The 24120-nt window shown below is 42.5% G+C and overlaps 1 protein-coding gene and 1 non-coding gene across 8 annotated transcripts in view; both read left to right on the forward strand.

The window, feature by feature from the left end:
- LOC148436343 (cadherin EGF LAG seven-pass G-type receptor 2-like) overlaps positions 1-24120 on the forward strand; it is a 383494-nt gene that overhangs the window by 281261 nt on the left and 78113 nt on the right. For all 7 annotated transcript variants that reach the window (XM_088465025.1, XM_088465024.1, XM_088465023.1 and 4 more), the window contains exons 27-28: positions 735-847; positions 20755-20834. In XM_088465025.1, the coding sequence (XP_088321151.1) occupies positions 735-847; positions 20755-20834 (193 nt within the window). The remainder of the gene's footprint in view (positions 1-734; positions 848-20754; positions 20835-24120) is intronic.
- Positions 17034-17230, forward strand: LOC148436345 (U2 spliceosomal RNA). Its single transcript, XR_015876465.1, has one exon. It is a non-coding gene; the product is annotated as a U2 spliceosomal RNA (small nuclear RNA).

The raw sequence follows: 24120 nt of genomic DNA on the forward strand, positions 1-24120 counted from the left end.
CACATAAATGTATCCTGTGTTTAGATTTGGGTCCCATACCCAAGATATTTCATTATAGTATGCATATATTCTAAATTACGGAATATTCCAATATCCAAAATACCCCTGGTCCCAAGCATTTTGGATATGGGAGACTCAACCTGTATTTGTGGAAATATTTTTTTTTCTCCTAAAATCCCTATACTCTTTATTAGTACAGGTTGAGTCTCCCATATCCAAAATGCTTGGAACCAGAGGTATTTTGGATAACGGAATATTCCGTATTTTGGAATATTTTCATATCATAATGAAATATCTTGGGAATGGGACCCTAATATACACACAGAATGCATTTATATGTTATATACACCTTATACACATAGCCTGCAGGTAATTTTATACAATATTTTCAATAATTTTGTGGCTCAAGCAAAGTTTGTGTACAGAAATTAAATTTATTTATGTTTTATATACACCTTATACACTTGACTTGTATTCAATATTTTTAATAATTTGTGCCTTAGACAAAGTTTGTGTACATTGAACCATCAAAAATCAAAGGTTTCATTTATCTCAGTCATGCCAAAATTATTCCGTATTTCGGAATATTTTGTATTTCTGAATATTTGGATATAGCTCTTTTGTAGTGGGAACAATACTTACTTTTCCTTCCTCTAGTGCAAAAATGTAATCATTTACAGACAATTGCATTATGGTACTTCACATGTCACTTTCCTCTGCTTCCATCCTCTAAGGTTTAGCTGTGGGACTTGATCCTGAAGGATATGGAAACCCCGACTTCTGCTGGTTGTCAGTTTCTGACACTCTAATTTGGAGTTTTGCTGGACCGGCTGCTTTTGTAATCTCAGTAAGCTTCATGTTAATATGCAAGTAAAGTCACACATTGACATTGTTTTATATATATATATATATATATATATATATATACACACACACAGTATATACTGTATATATATATATATAACATTGTGTTTTTTACTGAACTACATAATATATATGATAATAATATACATTAAATAACTGGATTATTTTAAGTTAACTAAGTTAACTTAAAGTTAGGGTCTGAATCAGGCCCTAAGTTCCGTTGTACAGATTTAGACTCTGTCGCACACATATATACAAGTGTTGCATATCAAATTAATCAGCACAGTCTCATGAAGTTTTAAGAGTAAGATGCACATTTGAGCAAAAGACGCTGCTTCACTCTGCGCAGCTCACTCATGTCAGATGTCTTGTGCCGTATGGTGTATTGAGGCTAGGGGCTAAATGTAAGGGTTGGAGTTTAGAAAATGTGAGAGTTTAGCAGTGATCTCTCACATTGGTCGAGTTTTATTTTCAAAATGGGAAAACATCTGGATGAGAGTTTAAATCATGAGAGTATTTTGAGTCTAAAACATGCAAGTTTCCATGTTCTTAGCCTTTATTACATTGGGCGAGTTTAAAAAGTGTGAGTTTACTGCTAAACTCTCTCAACCTATTACATTTGGCCCTAGGTGTTTGTAAGTTGTGTGCATATATTTCCAACATACATTAACTGTACAGTTCTCTATATTTTACTTCATCTGTTATTACAGCCAAATTCAGTTAAATGTTTTATTAGAATTACGCATTGTCCATACAGTATGACTCCTATGTTATCTTCAGAAGTTCAGACTCAGAAAAGGTTGAATGGAGTTGCATGCAAGTTCACTGCAATTATATTCGCATTGCATGCATGGAGCTAAATATGGATATTTGGCCTCATCATCGTCATCCATATATGTTTGATGAATAGCCGTCATCATTATCAGCACACACTTTCAACAGCGCTAACCTTGATGCAAGAGATCCGTCTGGAATCAGAAGGATTTCTACAAGCACAACTTAGTCTAGCCCGCAGTTGTGTTTTCACACGCATGACGCTTTTCTACTAAAGCCCCATTGACTTTTATTCAAAGTGATTCAGGAACAAAGTGCAGATGTGACTGATATGCGTGCAACTATGATTTGGCCTTACATGTGTATGGTTAGATATGGTACATGCACAGTACAAAGTCCAGCCGCAAAACTGACTTATGGTTCTCTTTATCTACTTTTAGGACTTGTGTGAAAATCTGAGGTCATTTTTAGGCCAAATTTCAGTAGAGATATAGAAAATTCTGAAGGGATCACAAACTTTCAAGCACCACAGTGCTTTGGAGCTCATTCAGACCCGCTCGCAAGATGTGATCGCTCGCTGGCAAAAAGGGGCCGGATATTATAATGAAGTGCTCGCACTGCGTCTCGTAAGGACGCCCACTGTGTGTTAGCGAGCTACGGCAAAGTGCGCTCGCAAGTGTCTAAAGACGCCCCCTTGCCACTCGCAACAGACGTCATCTCCGGGAAAAGAAGGATTAATCGGGACCATCAAGAGCCATCGGAGCTGCTCGTAGCCCTTGGGGTTGCCTTAGCCTGCCGCAAGCACTGCGATCAGTGCTGGTTGAAATACATTGAGGTGACGTGTTCCATGACGCTACTTTATAAATTATGCACACCCTTTAAACAGCGTTTTGGCTGCCTGTCACACCTGCGTTCGCACATCCACTCCCCAGTTCACAGGCACCTTCCCCTGTAACCACCCACAAACGGCACTATCTGTCACTCAAAGCAGCGACCTGATAGTGGCTTGCGAGCTACCAAAATCAGATCGCAACGAATTACTTGCGCACGCGCACTGCGAATTATACGCATGCGCAGATGTGCGAAATTTGCTCCCAGCGAGCGAGCGTGCCTTAGCGAGCGAGTCTGAATGAGCTCCTTAGTTTGCCAAATTATATAATTATTAAATTAATCTGTATTGATCCCGAAAAAAAACTTAGAGCGCACCAATTAGTCCAATCCCAATTTTCTATTGAGGAGGTTTCTGTTCTCTAAAATAGAGACTCATGCAGTAGTCTATTATTAACAGACATAAATCCGATATATTATTAAATTTTTTCATTTGGCACCTGTTAGTTTGGTGAGGTTCAGAATTCCCTTTTTTGTCTAATGGTAGAATGGGTTTTGATTTTTGAAGGTTTTATCTTTTTTTGCGTGGTGCTCTCTCCCCTGTTCATGGTGTCTGGATAAAATGCTCAGGGTATTGATACACGCAAAACTTTTTTGCTCACAGGTTAGAAATTACATTCTGGCTTGTTTGTAATTATCTTTTTATTGTTTTGTGTCATTACTACTGGGTCTTGGTGATGGCTGTATTGTTGGTCCATGCCATTCAGTGGTGCAACTATAAATTTTGCTCCCACCAGCACGTGGGGACTCTGTAGCTCCGCTCCCTTTCCTTCCTGTAATCGGGGTTGGCTGGACACTTACTTTTGCCAGCAAAGATGCATACTGTGCTCTGATCTTACCAGCCATTCCTAAGTCCAGAAAGAACCTATGTTACCTCTTCAGCAGGCGCGTTCCCACATGTAGGACGCCCGCCATTTTAACTGCATCGCTGAGCACCTACCTTTGCACTCAGTATCGTGGCAGTATCTGTTTAGCACACCGCTGGCCTAAGTAGAAGCTGCTTGTTGAGTGGAGGGCTCAGACAGCCTCCCAACATCCAACGCAAGCAGTTGTAGCAGTCTGCCTGCTTAATTGTTAGGCAGATAGAGTCTTTGTAGAACTAAATGGCTCAGGCAGCTACTGCACTAGTACACTGAGGTTAGGCAAAATGGCTGTGTAAAAAATTGTCAGCTCCAAAGGCTATCTCAGGATTGCTGCAGGTTTTGGCATAAGGTCACTCCACCATGAGCACGCCTGATCTTGTCCAATCTCAGAAGCTAAGCTGTTCAGGCCTGGATAATACTTGGATGGAACTCCGCCTGAGAACACCAGGTGCTGTCAGTTTATCAGGTACTAATAACCTGTAATTGTCATCAGGAGATTGTGATTTCAGTTCTAACTACTGTCAGAGAAGCAGCAGCTCTAAGCTATTATCATATGCAGATTGTTCAGTAACCTATCAACATGCAGCGTTGCGCTAGGGCTACTGCAGCATGTTTAATTGCATATTAGGGGGTCCTAGTACATAAAGTGTAATATAGTTATTGTCAGTTAATACCTGACATGCTTCCTTTTCTGGGGCACAGGCAGTGCGACAAATGGACCATCTCACAGTACACACAGCCAAACTTTGTATTTGACTCTCAGATGACTCACGTACAAGATAATTAAGGGTACTACGTATTGGAGTGAGCAGATTTTGCCTAAGGGCTTATCCAGTGTTTAAAGAGCTGTCAGGATGGCCAAACAGTCTATGGTGCCAGAGGGCCCATAGCCCAGAGGTCGATGGATTGGATCCATCCTCTGCTATCCTCTGATATCTTCCCTACACCTGGGTATACTGGTCTCTGAAGTTCAGATCCCACTTCTGACATGTGTTTCACCCATAAGCACAGAGTCAGACAGTGTAATGGTTAGCATTGCTGCCTCGCAGCTCTGATGTCGTGGGTCGGTTCCCACCACGTCCCTACCTGTGTGAATACTTTGTGTATTCTCCCAGTTATGTAGCATACTGTATGTCTGGGCTATATACTGTATATATTCAGGTCTTATTATCAGACTAAGGAAACTTTTTATTATATATATATATATATATATTATACATATATTATATACATATATAGTGGAAGGAGCAGGGTGGCACTCCGGGACTTCAACAATAACAGAGCAGGCTGTATATGCAACGTTTCAGTTTTATTTAAAAACTGTCACCAGGCATCAAATAAGTGTACCTAAACTCTTACCTTATAAACCCGACTCTCACCCCTCTGCACAGATCAGCGCCGCTGTTGCACGCTGCTGGGGCCGCACATGATAACGTCAGACACGGAATGGCACCCGCCGTTGACTTCAGCCGAACAGCCAGCTGCCGTCTCCATGGAAGCCATCACAACAGGGCACACGGGGAGACTAACAAAATAACACATGATGTGTAGTGAACACATGTGACAATAACAAAATAATAGTGGCAATACATCAACAAACACCTACAAAAAACACAGGCATATTGCAGCCAATCTATATAGAAAGGGTTGTCACCCAGGATTTACCACTTGACTGAACTATATGTGGGACACAGGCTATGACTCCAAAGGAGTAATCTGTGGGAAATAAAATATCTGTTCAGACTGCATGTAGTGTAGAGAATAAACTATAGAACACAGTCATCTATAGATTCTGCCAACATACTGATAATAATTAAAGAATATATACTATGGTGTATAAACCAGAGCAACCCATGCTTCTTCTCATGACTACGAACAGCAATGAAGTATATGGCTGGAAACAATATCATAAGCAGCAATTAAGAGAAAGAGACTCATTGAGGCCAAACGAAGACACAGTGTTGAGTCTAAAAATCCACTTGGCCTCTAGACGTAGAAGGGCTTTGGCCCTATTGCCTCCCCTCAGAGAAGGAGGAATGCAATCTATTATCTATTTTAATGTAGAAAAGCCATGTCGGTGGTCTTTAAAGTGCTGTGCAACGGGCTGATCCTGATCTTTGCCCTCCAGGGTTGCCCGTATGGTGGCCATCACAACAGGGCACACGGGGAGACTAACAAAATAACAAGCATTCCGGTTATACATTCTCTGTTGGGCTTGTTGAGCCTGCTCCATATGTTCTTTGACAATGGGCACCATGGCCGCAATCCTATCTTGCATCTGAGACACATGTTCAATTACACTTTTATAGGGTGTGGGTTGTCCTTCACATGTCTCCTTAGCAACATCTAGCAACCCTCTGGGATGTCTTCCATACAACAGATCAATAGGAGAGAATCCTGTAGAAGACTGAGGTACTTCTCTAATAGACAACATCAAATATGGCAACAAATAATCCCAGTTTTTCCCATCCTTGTCAACAACCTTTTCTAGCATACTTTTTAAGGTTTTGTTGAATCTCTCTACCAACCCATCTGTTTGATGATGGTAAATTGAGGTTCTCAAGTGAATAACTTTAAACAATTTGCATAACTCCTTCATAATTCTAGACATATTCCCACCCTGCTGAAAACATGTACCAGCTGTCTAGCTACACCCTTGTTTGACATATTACGCAAAGGGACTGCCTCAGAATATCAAGTAGCATAATTCACTATTACGAGGATATACTGTTGTCCCTGAGCAGACTTTTAACAAGGGCCCAACCAAATCCATGGCTATCCATTCAAATGGGACCTCTATAACAGGCACGGACACTAGAGGACTCTTGAAATGGGGTCTAGGAGCACGATACTGGCACTCAGGGCAGAAAGAACAGAATTCAGACACATCTTTATACACCCCAGGCCAAAAGAACTGCTGCAAAAGACTCTCAATGGTCTTTTCAGCCCCTAGGTATCCTGCGGTGATATGACCATGAGCAAGGTCCACACAGTTCTTCTATATGTCTGATGAACAACAAGCTGTTCTACCACATCCTCACCCCTTTTTGTCACTTGACACAAGAGCTCATTGTTAAGGGCCATGCTAAGCCTGCTATCTGGGTCTAATAAGTTCCCATTAACAACTTTCAAATTTTCTGGGACTCTTATCAAGTTGGAGTCCTTTAACTGTTCAGATACAAACAAATCTTTTCTCACTTCAAGGGGAGGTATGCTTTCAGCCCTGTCTATCACCTCTGCCTCCTCTGGCGGAGGTACCTCACTTTGTTCCTCATCATCTACCACTTCTCCAGCCATACTAGCAAAAGGGCAAGGGTCTGAGGGTTCCGGAGTCACACCTGCGGTCAGCGTATCACCAGGATGGTCTACTGGCTCTATACTGTTCGCCTGTGACTTCCACAATTTCGAAAAATGGGGAAAGTCTCTCCTTATTATAACAACATGTACTAAGGAAGGGATCAGTCCCGCATTAACCATAGCTGAACCACAAGGGGTCTCAATATTCACATTAGCAGTATTATAATAACGGGTGTCACCATGTATGCAAGTTACACCAACAGTGGTTCGCTGGCCATTTAAAGCATTTACCCAACCCATCTTTCACAAGGGTGATTACACTTCCCCAGTCCAACAATGCCTTTACCTGCATACCTTCCATAATAATCTCACACATTTGTTTTTTGGACTCAGCCGAAGGTGCAACAGTACAGGCCAACCTGGCAAAGAAAGAAATTCTGCTACGTTCAAAGACAGCATCACATTGCATACACTACCGTTCAAAAGTTTGGGGTCACCAAGACAATTTCGCATTTTACATGAAAACTGACTTTTATTTATCAAATGAGTTGCAAAATGAATAGAACATATAGTCAAGACATTGGCAAGATTAGAAATAATGATTTTTATTTGAAATTATGATTTTGTCCTTCAAACTTTGCTTTCGTCAAAGAATGCTCCTTTTGTAGCAATTATAGCATTGCAGACCTTTGGCATTCTAGCTGTTAATTTGTTGAGGTAATCTGAAGAAATTTCACCCCACGCTTCCTGAAGCACCTCCCACAAGTTGGATTGGCTTGATGGGCACTGCTTGCGTACCATACGGTCAAGCTGCTCCCACAACAGCTCAATGTGGTTGAAATCGGGTGACTGTGCTGGCCACTCCATTACAGACAGTAACAGCTGCCTGCTTCTTTCCTAAATTGTTCTTGCAAAATTTGGAGGTGTGCTTTGGGTCATTGTCCTGTTGGAGGAGGAAATTGGCTCCAATCAAGCGCTGTCCACAGGGTATAGCATGGCATTGCAATATAGAGTGATACCCTTCCTTATTCAAAATCCCTTTTACCTTGTACAAATCTCCCACTTTACCAGCACCAAAGCAGCCCCAGACCATCACATTACCTCCACCATGCTTGACAGATGGCATCAAGCACTCTTCCAGCATCTTTTCACTTGTTGTGCATCTCACAAATGTTCTTCTGTGTGATCCAAACACCTCAAACTTCGATTTGTCTGTCCATAACACTTTTTTCCATTCTTCCTCTGTCCAATGTCTGTGTTATTTTGCCCATATTAATCTTTTCCTTTTATTGGCCAGTCTCAAATATGGCTTTTTCTTGGCCACTCTACCTAGAAGGCCAGCATCCCGGAGTCGCCTCTTCACTGTAGATGTTGACACTGGAGTTTTGCGGGTACCATTTAATGAAGCTGCTAGTTGAAGACTTGTGAGGCATCTATTTCTCAAACTAGAGACTCTAATGTACTTGTCTTCTTGCACAGTTGTGCCTCCCACTTCTCTTTCTACTCTGATTAGAGCCTGTTTGTGCTGTTCTCTGAAGGGAGTAGTACACACCATTGTAGGAAATGTTCAGTTTCTTGCCAATTTCTCGCATGGAATAGCCTTCATTTCTAAGAACAAGAATATACTGCCCATTTGGATAGTATAATCGAACCTACAAATGTGATGCTCCAGATACTCAACTAGCTCAAAGGAAGGCCAGTTTTATAGCTTCTCTAACGAGAAAACCCGTTTTCAGCTGTGCTAACATAATTGCACAAGGGTTTTCTAATCATCCATTAGTCTTCTAACGCGCTTAGCAAACACAATGTACCATTAGAACACTGGAGTGATGTTTGCTGGAAATGGGCGCCTCTATACACCTATTTAGATATTCCTTTAAAAAACAGATGTTTGCAGCTAGTATAGTCATTTACCACATTAACAATGTATAGAGTGTATTTCTAATTAATTTAATGTTATCTTCATTGAAAACCGTGCTTTTCTTTCAAAAATAAGGACATTTCTAAGTGACCCTAAACTTTTGAACGGTAGTGTATATATAATATACAGTGCATCCGGAAAGTATTCACAGCGCTTCACTTTTTCCACATTTGGTTATGTTACAGCCTTATTCCAAAATGGAATAAATTCTACACACAATACCCTATAATGACAAATGTGTAAAAAGTTTTTTTGAGATTATTGCAAATTTAATAAAAAAAAACACTAAGAAATCACATGTACATAAGTATTCACAGCCTTTGCTTAATACTTTGTTGATGCACCTTTAGCAGCAATTACAGCCTCAAGTCTTTTTGAATATGATGCCACAAGCTTGGCACACCTATCTTTGGGCAGTTTAGCCAATTCCTCTTTGCAGCATCTCTCAAGCTCCATCATGTTGGATTTGAAGCGTCGGTGCACAGCCATTTTCAGATCTCTCCAGATATGTTCAATCGGTTTCAAGTCTGGGCTCTGGCTGGGCCACTCAAGGACATTCACAGAGTTGTCCTGAAGCCCACTCCTTTGACATCTTGGCTGTGTGTTTAGGGTCGTTGTCTTGCTGAAAGATGAACCGTCGCCCCAGTCTGAGGTCAAGACTGTTCTGGATACAGAAACAAAACTTGCGGCACTCAGGACCTTTAAATGAAGACTCCAAACAATACTATATCAGCGTTCATTATAAAATTGTTAATTAAATATTATATATCCCAATACAAAAAAAGCGGCACTCACAGGCTAAGAATAAATACAATCAATATAGTGCTTTACAGCATCAACTTTTCAGGGCCAACCCCCGTCATCAGGACACACATAGTGAATAAAACGATACATATATTTATACTTACAGACTGGTGAGTGAGTCCTGCAGCGCGCAGTCCGGGTCTCCGGTGATCAGCGTTCTACTTCCGGTTTCGGCAATGACGTCATCCCGGAAGTGACGCTCCCCGGGATCAGGGACTGACACAGTTGCTAGGAGTAACAATACAGTGTGTTTAAGATAGGTGTAAGATGTCCTCAAAAATAATAGGACAACACAAATATAAAAAACAAGTATACAAGCTTAATTTCCACCCCTCATTGATAACACTTCATATTATCTATTAAAACATAAACAATACAGAAAATATATTTAAATCTCAATCAGGAAACCAAATATTTAAAATAACATAAATTGTTGCTGCAAGATCGCCATCTTGTGGTGGATGTAAAAACTGTCTGTGTCACCAAAAGACCAATAAACATATATATATATATATATATATATATATATATATATATATATATATATATATATATATGCATATATTTTTGTCTAACTAAAGTATTAATCAGCATATTTAATAAAGCATATTTAAACAAATCAGCGATATTTAATAAAGATATTTTCTATTAAGATATATGCAAATATATATGTATCTATATTCTAACAACATATCCAAATATTAAAAGCTGCAATTTAGCTACCTTTTCTAGATGTTATATGGACATAATAATCAACTCAAAGGATCAGATTTATATTATAAATTTTAAACAATATTAAAGAAAGCAGCTTAAATTTAGGGTCTCATTCAAGCCATACGGGCTCACGGTGTTCAAAGTGAATGTCCACTGGCTTTCAATTTGGAGCAATCTCCTGGCTTTATCACCCCCTCTAATGGTCCAGGGCACATGGTCTATCATACGATATCTCAAAGTGGCCATGGAATGGTTGGCTTCCACAAAATAACGGGCCACTGCCTGTTCACTATAACCATCTGTCAAAGCCGCCCTGATGGCCGCCCTATGTTGGGCCATCCTTTCCTTACATTGTCTTTCTGTCTTGCCCACGTAGTTTAATCCACATGGGCAAGACAGTAGATATACCAAAAATATCGATGGACATGTCAGGGAGTGTTTGATGTAGAAAGGTTTCCCTGTATATGGGTGCCAAAATTTGTCACCCGGGATCAGGAAACTACAGGTGACACACCCCACACATTTATGACAGATCGGCTTTCTAGTCAGAAAATTACTACTAGAGGGACTCTTATCAGCGATATCCGTACGAACCAGTAGATCTTTTAAATTATGTCCCCGTGTGAAACTTGGCAATAACTTACTGTTCTTCAAAATTTTAAGCTGAGGGTCTGTAGAGACTATTGGCCAAAGCTATTTGGCCCGTTTAGTAATTTCTTTACTTTTGTGGTTGAATCGATTCACCCATGGTAGAAAATTATCCTTGGACCGGATGCTGTTCTTTTCTTGTAAAATAACTGCCCTGTCAATCTGTGATGCCATCTTTTTGGCATCCTCAACCACTTTTTTTAGGTAGCCTCTATCTAGAAATTTTTGAGCCATATCCTCAAGCTGCCTATCTTTTTCCATTGGGTCATTGTTGGTGCAGCATACTCTAATAAATTGTGAGAGCGGCAGACTGGAAACTGTCGATCTCAGGTGACAACTGTCATATTTTAACAGTGTATTCCTGTCAGTAGCCTTGGAAAATAGCTTAGTTCTGATTATCTTAGCTTTAATACTCAGATTGACTTCTAAGAAGTTAATGTTATCTAAGATAGATGTCAATGTGAGTTTGGCTGGACTGGAAGACAAATTATGTTTTTCAATTATATTCTCCAATGCACTAATGGACCCTGTCCACAAAATCAACAGGTCATCAATATATCTCCAATATTTAAAAATAAATTGGAACTAAAAAATAGTTACTTTTCTACTTGATACATGAATGCATTGGTGAATACCGGGGCTGCACATACATCCTCCCTCTTGCGTGATCTAGCACAAATTAATCAGGTGTCACCTGTAGTTTCCTGATCCCGGGTGACAAATTTTGGCACCCATATACAGGGAAACCTTTCTACATCAAACACTCCCTGACATGTCCATCGATATTTTTGGTATATCTTCTGTATTTCCCATGTGGATTAAACTACGTGGGCAAGACAGAAAGACAATTTAAGGAAAGGATGGCCCAACATAGGGCGGCCATCAGGGCGGCTTTGACAGATGGTAATAGTGAACAGGCAGTGGCCCGTCATTTTGTGGAAGCCAACCATTCCATGGCCACTTTGAGATATCGTATGATAGACCATGTGCCCTGGACCATTAGAGGGGGTGATAAAGCCAGGAGATTGCTCCAAATTGAAAGCCAGTGGACATTCACTTTGAACACCGTGAGCCCTTATGGCTTGAATGAGGCCCTAAATTTAAGCTGCTTTCTTTAATATTCTTTAAAATCTATAATATAAATCTGATCCTTTGAGTTGAATATTATTATGTCCATATAACATCTAGATAAGGTAGCTAAATTGCTGCTTTTAAAATTTGGATATTTTGATAGAATATATATTTGCATATATCTTTATAGAAAATATCTTTATTAATTATCGCTGAGTAATATGCTGATTAATACTTTATATATATATATTATATATGCATATACATGTTTATTGATCTTTTGTTGACACAGACACAGTTTTTACATCCACCACAAGATGGCGATCTTGCAGCAACAAATTATGATGTTTTAAATATTTGGTTTCCAGACTGAGATTTAAATATATAGTCTGTATTTTTTATTTTTTAATAATATGAAGTGTTATCAATGAGGGGTGGAAATTAAGCTTATATACTTGTTTTTTATATTTGTGTTGTCCTATAATTTTTGAGGACATCTTACACCTATCTTAAACACACTGTATTGTTACTCCTAGCAGCTGTATCAGTCCCTGATCCCGGGGAGCGTCTCTTCCGGGATGACGTCATTGCCGAAACCGGAAGTAGAACGCTGATCACTGGGGACCCGGAATGTGCCCTATAGGACCTACTCACCTTTCTGTAAGTATAAATATCTGTATTGTTTTATTCACTATGTGTGTCCTGGTGACGGGGGTTGGCCCCGAAACGTTGATGCAGTAAAGCACTGGATTGATTGAATTTATTCTTAGCCTGTGAGTGACGATTTTTTTGTATTGGGACATATGGAGGGGCTGAACACACCAAGGTGAGCACCTCAGCAAGATACCATTCAAGCTCTTATTAGAAATTGAGTGCCGGTAATTTTTTGTCATCTATATATATATATGAGGGAGATAGATATAGATAGATATATAGTGATATAGTCGGGGTAGGGGGTCCCTCTACTGGGGTAGATGGACAAACACAGCACTTTCAAATATCACAGTGTCTCTGAACAAACCTCAGTGTCTGTTCTCCCCAGGGTATGTGAGCCACTCAACCAAAACACAGCTATATGAACCACTTGCAGGTGCAACTACTAATCAGCCTGCTTTCAGACTGAAAGGCCCAACACCTGAAATGGCCTGTGGATGGAGCCCTCCCTTCTCTTCTCACATCCACACCCCTAGAACCCATTATCCGGCTATTACCAAAAGCAGACACTTCTGGTCTGTTTGGCAGAACAGACTTTTCCTGGGGTTTTTAAAACACATATGATAGGAATCTGGGACACACATATATGCCATCCCAGACTTCTCCAGTGCTTCTATCACAACATATATATATATATATATATATATACAAAATGTCGATTAACCTGGCACTCCCAATGACACACTGTGAATATCTGCTGCCGGTGCCTTCACAAAAAGAATTGATACGATGTAGCAAAGTGCGGCACTCTGGGCATAAATAAGCACACAACTCACGGCTGATATGATCAACGTTTCAGTTCTTGACAGAACTTTTATCAACTTTTATCTTGATAAAAGTTCTGTCAAGAACTGAAACGTTGATCATATCAGCCGTGAGTTGTGTGCTTATTTATGCCCAGAGTGCCGCACTTTGCTACATCGTATATATATATATATATATATATATATATATATATATGTGTATATATATATATATATATATATATATATATAAAATTAAATATATATATATATATTTTAAATACATATATATATATATATATATATATTAAATACATATACCAGTGTGCGTCCTCTCGGATTAGTATCCAGCATATAGTTTTAAAACAAAAATCCTTCAAATACCAGAATCCTTTTAACTATAGGACCGCTGCTACCTTATCTTCCAAACGGAACACTGTAATCCCACAGGTTTAGAACACTAAAATAGAGAATATGACAAGGGGCGCTATATAGTGCATAAATGTTTTAATAGAATAAAAAACACATATAAAAGGAATACACTTGATAACAGATGTACTCGTACCAAGTATCTAACTGTGTGGGCTGGTTACCACGTGATTTAGTCACAAGAAATCCAACGGCACTCAGCTCACCATCCGTCTCTGGAGGAACACAGAATCACGTGTATATCAATCCCAGTGCGGCATCTGCAGCGTCTGGAACCACGTTGTCCACCAGGATCGACGTCAGGTGCCGGGAAAGACAGGAGGATCGATCACCTAGGCCACGCCCTATTGCGTTTTGTATAACACTTCGTCAGAGGGCTGGCCAGGTGACGTCAAGCAATCTTTTTAAAGGAATCAGTGACCAATCATATTGGCAACCATCTCGGTTTTCCCTAATTTTTAACAGCTGAAACATAAAGTGGTTAACAGTTTCATTTGGCTAGTATTATTTAACCATAGCAACTTATGGATACATAGGGATACATACAAGCAACTATAATAATACATTGTTACTCATCAGAATTAAAACTAGATACATAGTCTCACAACAAAATGAATGCAATATAAAACATATACATAATATAAAATCGCAATTCACATAGTTACATTTAAAATCTCATAGAAGCACATGGTGTCATTCATTATAAATGTACATTTTATATGATAGATACCGTATATACTCGAGTATAAGTCGACCTGAATATAAGCCGAGGTACCTACTTTTACCCCCAAATACTGGGAAAATGGCAGCAGCTGGTAGTGCCCCCAGTAGTAATTCCCCCTGGTTGTGCCCCCAGTAGTAATCCCTCCTGGTAGTGCCCCCAGTGGTAATCCCCCCTTTCAGTGCCCCCAGTGGTAATCCCCCTTTTCAGTGTCCCCTGTAGTAATCCCCCCCTGGTAGTACCCCCAGTGGTAATCCCCCCTTTCAGTGTCCCCTGTAGTAATCCCCCCCTGGTAGTGCCCCCTGTAGTAATCCCCCCTTGTAGTTCCCCCTGTAGTAATTGCCCCCTGGTAGTGCCCCCTGTAGTAATCCCCCCCTTGTAGTTCCCACTGTAGTAATTGCCCCCTGGTAGTGCCCCCTGTAGTAATTCCCCCTTGTAGTTCCCCCTGTAATAATTGCCCCCTGTAGTAATTGCCCCCTGTAGTAATCGCCCCCTGGTAGTCCCCCCCCCCCCCCCAGTAGAGAGAAAAGTAATAAGAATTTGAAAATAAAAAATCACTTACCTGAAACTCTCGCTCCTGGTCCCGCCGCTGTCCGCTCCTCCGGCCGCTTTGTATGGGAGAGACGTCGTCATGACGACGTCTCTCCCATTACCCACTGCGGGAGCCGGAAGATGGCTCCCGCAGTGGGAGCAGCAGCAGCCGCTGAGAGTCTGACAGACTCTCAGCGGCTGCTGATTACACCAAACACGCAGCTGCCGGCTCCGGCGGCTGTGTGTTTGGCAGTGTGTAGCGCTGACCGAACTCCATCCGGTCAGCGCTGCACTTGACTCGAGTATATGCCGAGGGGGTACTTTTTCAGCACAAAAAATGTGCTGAAAAACTCGGCTTATACTCGAGTATATACGGTATATAAAATATATATATATATTAAAATATATTTGTATCCTGAGATACTCTTTAGAAAAGCTAGAGACATTAAGTCATATGTCTCAAAGAGTTGCTTGGCACCTATTCCCCATGGGCTCACCAATATGAATAGTAGAAGCTTCTTAGGAAATATAAAAGGCTTCTTTCCTTGTGGAAATTGTAAAGTATTTAAATTATCCGAGAAAGGAGCAAGAACTTTTCAGGGTATTTCTTCGGCCAAACATTAGGAAATTGCTAATTATATGAATTGCAACTCCTTCTTCATTGCATATATGGTAACATGCCTGTGTGGCCTAAGTTACATCTGGAAAACTAAAAGAATTCTTAAGTTGCGAATTCTCGAACATACCCGTAATATTAGAAATGAAGTGCAGAACCATAGTTTACCTCGCCATTTCCAACAATGTCAAAATAGTAATCCTGAATGTTTGAAGTTTAAAGGAATTGAACAGAATAAGAGGGGAGGGGATAGAAATAAAGCGTAAATGAAAAGAGAGACCTATTGGATTCTTACATTGGATACATTGAGTCTGAAAGGGTTAAATGAAGGGTTTGAAATTACCCCCTTTATAAATGAATGAACTCCTCCAGTGATGTTCGATCCTTAGTTATTTAGTTATCTAGTTATTTAATTATGTAACTTTTGGAAATTTTCTGTCTTGCTTTTTTGTTCATGTCCATCAGTACTTATGGTTTTATACAAATATATTTTAATATATATATTTTATATATGTATCATATAAAATGTACGTTTATAATGAATGACACCATGTGCTTCTATGAGACTTTAAATGTAACTATGTGAAATGCGATTTTATATTATGTATATGTTTTATATTGCATTCATTTTGTTGTGAGACTATGTATCTAGTTGTAATTCTGATGAGTAACAATGTATTATTATAGTTGCTTGTATGTATCCCTATGTATCCATAAGTTGCTATGGTTAAATAATACTAGCCAAATGAAACTGTTAGCCACTTTTAAAGGCTTTTAAAGGCAAGACAGTCACCAAACATAGCTTCTATCATACTACCAAAAAGGCAGCTGACACAGATTAATATAAATGAGCTTGCACAAGGGGTGCATGAGACAGCTGTGATCACAAAAAGGCTAATTAAAAATTAGCCAAATCAACAAAGTCAGAAATCCACTGCACTCGCCACTCCCAGATTTTGGGGTATGATAGAAGCTATGTGGTGACTGTCTTGCCTTTAAAAGCCATAACAGGCAGGTAAGCTTTAAACCAGTTAACATTTTTTCAGTTTGAACTCTGTGATAGCGGCTACCAGGTTTCCATAAGTATGATATATAGTGTAGGACCTGCAGAGAAATGGGGTCCCGTGATGTGGGCTGCAGGCTTAAATGCATTCACCAATCCATGAACATATTTTTTTATTATTGTGAGTGATTTAACAATGGTGAGTGCTGAGTTTTCTGTGTGTATATATATATATATATATATATATATATATACACTGTATATAATATTTTGTTTCTGCTTTTAGCATGAAAGCTGCACAGTGTTATATCACATTGTGCTGCTGGGCCACTCTATCTCTATCTATCTCTCTTAGAAATAATGAGGATGTAGACTGCCCTGGGTATCTATAATTGCTGGAGATTATCTATTCCTTTTTATAGTTATGATTAAATCACTTCTCGCCCTTCTGGCTAGGATCAGGTGTAGTATCAGTTTTATTCGGTTTATTATCTGATTCGCCCCCTATTAGTGGGCCATATATAAAATGGATTTAGAACAGTGATCTGGAAGAAGAGCTTACTCTGTCTACTCTACGCCTTATTAGATTATATCTTCGCCTCTGTCCCTTCTTAGGGAGGGTTTCCATTATCCAATGTATAGTATATGTGTACGTCCATCCCACTACTGAGGTGTATGGTCTTGTCTCTCTCCTGAACCAGTTCCTTCAGACTTAAGAGTTCTTCTTCTTCTCTTCCCATGTGAGTACATAAGGAACTCTAGTTTTGCACATTCTGTGAGTCATAGACTGCGGTATCTTGGTGTGACCACATATGTCTCCACTAACAACTCTGCTAGTTTTTTACACAGGGCAAGGCCTTTACTGACAGTCTAAAGACCAGGTTGTAAAGCGTACGGTCTTAGACGACCTACGTAAACTGTTGGTACACTACATACAGAAGGATATCGGCAACGTTGAACACGGGTCAGTAACAGCCTACTGGTTGCCCACAGGTAAGGACTTGTTTCACTTTTCTAGGTGGGTTACCTCAGATCCATTTAGAGGAGTGGCAAGCTCTCTGTGCAGCACATAACACCTTAGCAGCTGTACGGGCAGACATCTGTCCCTGTAGGGTACCTCCTGTCATATTGGTTTGGCTCTACTCCCTAGGAGCCTTACTTTATTTAATACATCCTTGTACATTGATGCTTCGCACTGACCTAGTGTGCATAAACTACTGCATTTGATTTTACATGTTAGTTTTGTTTTTTGTCTCCGGTGGTTCTCTATCCTTCTATGTTGGATAGACCTGGTCTGCCACTCCTTTATTGTGCTGAAATCTCTTTGGGGGATTATATCCACATTGCCTTATGAGATACATATGTGTCCATAGTTTTAACCATTTTTCCTCCTCGCTAGAGCGATACGCCTTGGCTGACATACTCTAGTTGTGTATCGATTGTTCTGGACAACAACTTCCAGGGTTGATAGTCGTATCACGAGTTGATGCTACTGATCAATGTGCTGAAACTATGTGAAATCTTCAACGCTCTTCTGGCAGCTAACTTCTTTCTCGAGGATCGGCCTGTTTGAGTCCAGTTGGACAACGCCACTGCCAGATATCTTCCTTTAATGGAGGGATGCGCAGCCACATGGCCATGCGCGAGTGAGTAGTTTTATACGGGGGGGCAAAGCTCCATGTGATAGTGGGCTCGGGGATGTTCTTACAGATGTGGAATGCTGGGAGGCCGACTTTCTCAGTCATCAGGACCTTCATCCCGGAGAATGGACCTTTTGCTCGGTAGGTGGGGCAGGCCAGATGTAGATCTCATGGCCTCCAGGCACAATCATTAGGTGCTTCTGTACTACTCCTGGATCCCTGGCTACTACCTTTTCGCCCAGACCTCATGCTTCTATGTCCGTTTCGTATACACAGACCTTCTGTGTCTGCATTTAATGGCGTGGTTGTTGAGGCTGCTAACTTAGACGTAGTGGGGTTCCAGACTCTGTGTCTTCAACCGTGTTCAGGACTCGCAAGCTGGTTACGTCAGTTCATTATCATCGCATCTGGTGTTCTCAATTCATCTGGTGTGTAGAGCGTGTGTTTCCCACCTCTGTTTTCTGCTGTCCCGTATCTTTCTTTCTTAAATGGGGGCCTGAACGCTGGGTTACACCGTAGTTCTGATGTTCCTCCAGTCTTCGAGCCTTGGGGGAGGGGAACTGAAACTCCTCTCTTGCTATAAGGTTCTCCTATTGGCCTTGGCTTTGGCTAGGCGAGTGTCGGAGTTGGGAGCTCTCGCTCACTCCATCTCTCTCTCTTGTCGGCCTTTTTATCTAATTTTTCATGAGGATAGTAAGGATCTCCGTACCAAGCCGTCTTCCTGTCTAGGTGGTTTCGGCCTTTCACATTAACTAGCCGATTGTTGGTTCTGGTGTTGTCGGCTGACTCTCTGTCTTCCCACACCTTGTATTTGTGCGAGCTCTTCGGTTTTATGTGGCCATACTGCAGCATTGCTGAAGTCAGATTCCTGGTTTGTCCTTTATTATTCTTCCAGACGAGGTTGGCCTGCTTCTCAGCAGACAATGACCAAATGGATTCAGCGTCATTCGACAGGCCTACATTCTAGTAGCTGGCCTTCACCGGTCTCTATTGCTGCCCATTTCTCTTGCTCCGTGAGAGCCTTCTGGGCTGCTCGTCGGGGCGCTTCTGCTCCCCTGATGTGCCGTGCAGCCACTTGGTCTACAGTCCATACCGATACCGATTTTATCTGTTTGATATCTTTGCGGCCTCTGAATCTAATTTTGGTTGCATGGTTTTGCAGGTTTCGCAGAGCTCTCCCACCTTGTGTGTGTGTGGGGGGGTACTTTGGGATGTCCCCAATGTCCTGATCTCTAGTGTCCCCTGGTGCATGAAGGATAAAATAGGATTTTGGTATTTACTGGTAACCATATGGAAAGACAGGCCAGATAAATCTCCAGTTGGGTTTACTATAACTGAAATGGATGCAGAGTTTGTTTTCCCTGTTAAGACTTTTGCGTGTATTCTGCCCTATGTAGCAGCAAGTAATACTAGTAGTTAGAGGAGGAGCAGGGGTGTTTTAAAAAAGGAGGGAGCCCGCGTGCAGACTCAGTGTGGGCCCCCTCCTCTATCTGGTGGTATCGCAGTGCACTGTAGATTCTGTCTTAGTGCCAGAATTGACTGCGTATGAGCGGGTCTCCGAGAAATGGTGCAGGCGCCATTTTCCCGTGGACAGTAGTACTGCGCATGCACAGGTCCCTGGGAAAATGGCCGGTGCCATTTTTCCAGTGATTTTTGCTGCTCTGCAGCGCCGGCTCGGCACCGCAAAGAAACACTACAGAGAGGTAAGTATAAGACTATGGGTGCAGTGTGGGCACCCCCTGGACCGAGGGGCCCGTGTGCCCTGCACGCCCTGCACATTCTGCACCCATTATAGATACGGCCCGGAGGAGTTTAACACCTTAGATAGTAGAAAAAAAAATTACCATTAGACATTGCCACCATGTTTGGCTGCACACTTTGCTTTTAACATAGTAGGCAATGGGCCTGATTCAGAAAGGATCACTCGCATGGACAACATGCAGATGCTCACTACCCTCTTGCACATCCGTAATACCTTGCAATCCAGCCAAAACATTGGTAACTTCACCGTACATCGGAGCCACTGACACATTTACAGCAGGTCAGACCTCACTAATAAATTGCTAACTTTTCTGTACGCATTGAACACTCACACTGCGTATGTTGTCGCAGGGCCTAATTTATGCACGCCCCTGTATCGGCGTTCAAACGCACTGGCACGCCTGCGTTTCTCCGACTACCCCCTGTCACCATACCCAGTACGCTCCTGCAGTTGCGATCCATGCTGAATCAGGCCCAGTATTCACTCATTTTTACTGCACACCTCTATTTGATGCAAGGAAAGCGATCTAAGACATAGGTCAGAGAAGTGTGCCAGACCGTTCCAGCTGCACTCCACACACATCGATCAGAATTAAATTCCAGCAATAGTGGTGATTGTTATGTAGGTGCTTTAACACTTTACTGCATTAGATTAGGAATAATATGTAGTCTCCAGATTGTGATAAAGTGACATACCTTGTTATACATGACTAATACCTGACTAATCCAATCTAATTATTTGTATCTCTTAGACTGGCCTGTTTCTGTGTGGTATTTCTGGGAGAGTGTCTTGTGCAGCGCAGAGAAAAGGCTTCCACAAGAAGGGAACAACGTGAGTGAAATTGACTGTATTACAGTTGTGATTTTATATGCAGTCACAATTAAAGAGTAGTATCCACTTCACTATGTCTGGCTGTGAGAGTGATATGACTAATTAAGGCCCTGATTCAGAGCCAGACGCTCTGAAAGAGCGCTCACTCTGAATCAGGGCGTTTTGTGTTTTTTATGAGCGGCCTCCTGGCCGCTCGCATAGCTGTGGGTGACCCACAGCTATTGCGAGCGGCCAGGATGATGGTTGCGATGGTCAAGATCATCGCGACCATCGGGCTTGCGACGAGACCCTTGTGGTAGGGTCTCGTTGCCGCAAGCCCCAGAGAGCTTCTGGCTCTAATAGAGCCAGAAGCTCTCCCACTGACATCACTGGTGATGTCAGTGGGGCCGCCCACAAACGGCAGGCGTTTGCATGGGAATGCCTCCGTTTGTGAAGCCACCCCCACGCCACGCCTCCAAAACGGTGCGAGCTGTCGATCAAAATCGACAGTCGCCCCCTTTTGGTGCGAGACCTGGAGCTACGGAGCGCCCGTCGCTAGCCAGCTCCAGCATGCGCATGCGCATTGGCCTAACATCGACCCGCTCACGAGCACATAGCGCATGCGAGCAGGTCTGAATCAGGCCCTATGTTCCTAATAAGCTGTGCTGTAAAAAGTGTAAAGCTGTATTAGGGGCAGGGGACATAGATTCAGAGTTGGGAATATAGAGAGAGATAGCACTTAACTGTGTACCTGGACAAACCATGTTGCAATGCAAGGGGTGTAAATACATTTTTTATTTTGTATGTAGGGTAAATACTGGCTGCTTTTACATATAGTCCACAAATACTGCACAGCTTTATTATTACTCTACAATTTAGATTTCAGTTTGGACACTTCCCTGCCAAATCTAAATCTCTCTGCCCCATTTTAAATCTGCCCCACCTGCAGTGCAGCATGGTTTCACCAAGATGATCAGTGGAGAGAGATCTCTCTCTCTGGGCCTGATTCAGACCCAGTCGCAAGCGCTGAGCGCTCGCAACCGGGTCGATGGTGGCCTAGAGCGCATGCGCATGACGGCGCAGGCGGGCAATTCGTTGCTCCGGGTCTCGTACCAAAGGGGGCGTGCTGTCGATGTTGAGTGACAGCACGCCCCCTTTGGTGGGCGGGCCGGGGGGGTGGTTGCCAAATCGGAGGCGTTCCCATGTGAACGCCTCCGTTTGGGGCCGGCCCCACTGACATCACTCGTGATGTCAGTGGGAGAGATTTCGGCTCTGTTAGAGACGAAATCTCTCTGGGGCTTGCGGCAACGAGACCCTACCACAAGGGTCTCGTCGCAAGCCTGATGGTCGCGATGGTCTTGACCATCGCGACCATCTTCCTGGCCGCTCGCTATAGCTGTGGGAGGCCGCTCTAAAAAAAAAAAATGGCCCGGCTCTGATTCAGAGTGAGTGCTCTGTCAGAGCGTCCAGCTCTGAATCAGGGCCTCTATTCCCATCTCTGAATCAGGCCCATAGTCTCTGAGGAGTTATGTATACAGTGTTATGCTCCTCCAGGTCCCTCTGTGACTTCTGCCACTCAGCAGGAGCTGCCATTTGCTAGAGCACTGATGACCATTGCAGGATGTTGGGCAGGCCCTCCTGTGTTTCCACAGTTTGGTTGTCAACAACATTTTTTTCCTGCACAAAACATGCTTCAACCATCCACACCCATGCAATTGTTGCCCGCCAGTGGGTTAGTACAATTCCTGCTGTTTTACAAGATGCGACTGAGGTACAGCAGAATGACGCATCTGTCAGCAGACCGGCAAAAAGGGTTTTGCTGTCGTCGCAGTCTACTGTACGATGATGTGCCATCTGATGAGGGGCTACTTCCAGATGATTCTGACTCTGAACTCCCTTCTCAGGAGGCTAAGTCAAGAATATACATTCCAGGTCTAAAACAGGCTGTGAGGGCAGCCCTAATCATTGAGGAGGATGAACCTCCTGCACCTAAGTCTAGGCATGCATATTTCATGGAAGAAAAGGGGGCAGAGGCTGTGTTTCCATTATCTGACTAACTGGTGAATCACTTAGAGGTAATATGGAAAATGCCAGGGAAGCGTTACCAGCCGCAGAAGCAGTTAGCCTCTGCTTATCCTTTTGCTGAGAATTACTGTATTTCACAAAATGGGAGACTCCACCTCCGGTAGACTCCCATGTTACGCGCTTGGTTAAAAGCGTAACGCTACCTATGCCTTCCATGTCTTCTCTGATGGATTCTACAGTTAAGAAGATATAGGTCTGTCTTAAATCTGTTTATTCCCTTTCGGGGGCTGCATGCAGGCCAGCTATGGCCATTTGCTGAGTGGCTCGGGCCATGGAATGTTGGGCTAACAACCTGGAAACATCCTTGGCCCCAAATGCTTCTAGAGAACAGGTGAATCTGGTGGGAAACCTCTGAGATTCTGCTACCTATATAAATGATGCAGCATTGGATATTAGCGTACAAAATGCTAGGAGTTCCTCGGCAGCCATTGCGGCTAGCCGTTCTCTGTGGCTACGTTCTTGATGGGCAGATTCGGACTACAAAAAGGCTTTGGAGTGTTTACCTTATGACTGTAAAGTTTTGTCTGGTCCTGAGTTTGATAAAATTGTGGATACACTGGCAGTGGCTAAATCAGCCTGTCTGCCCTCTGCTTTTGCTCCTTCAGAGTCTAGGACTAGGACTATCGGGCCCCAGGTAGGGCTAGAGCTCAATCTTTTCCTAGGCCATCAACCACCAAGAAAACCACCAAGCCTAAGAAACAGGCTTGGAGTGCAAGACATCCGGCTGCCAAACCTGATGACAAGCCCTCCACCTGATGGGACGGGCCTCCTCCTGGGGGACCCCAGGGTGGGAGGCCGACTTCTTCAGTTCACCCAATATTGGTGCCAGACTACCATGGATTCCCGGGTACAATCCATGCTGCAGGCAGGGGTCATTGTACCAGTCCCGTTGTCCCAGAGGGGCACCAGCCTTTTTCTGGTCCAGAAACCATATGGTTCTTTCCGTCCTATTCTCAATCTCAAAGCCCTGAACAAATTTCTCAGAGTACCCAGGTTCAGGATGAAAACCCTGTGCTCAGTTATACTGGCTATGGAACTTGGGGATTTTATGGTGTCCCTGGATATACCTGCATATTCCAATTACTTCAGCTCACCAGCAATTTCTCAGGTTTGCTGTAACAACACTTCCAGTTTCGGGCTCTGCCGTTTGGCCTTCCAACCTCACCTCGGATGTTTACAAAGGTCATGGCAGTATTGGTGGCCCATCTGCTGACAATATCTG

The sequence above is a fragment of the Taudactylus pleione genome, unplaced genomic scaffold (assembly GCF_031769625.1).
Source record: "Taudactylus pleione unplaced genomic scaffold, aTauple2 ptg001800l, whole genome shotgun sequence".
Taxonomy (NCBI): Eukaryota; Metazoa; Chordata; class Amphibia; order Anura; family Myobatrachidae; genus Taudactylus; species Taudactylus pleione.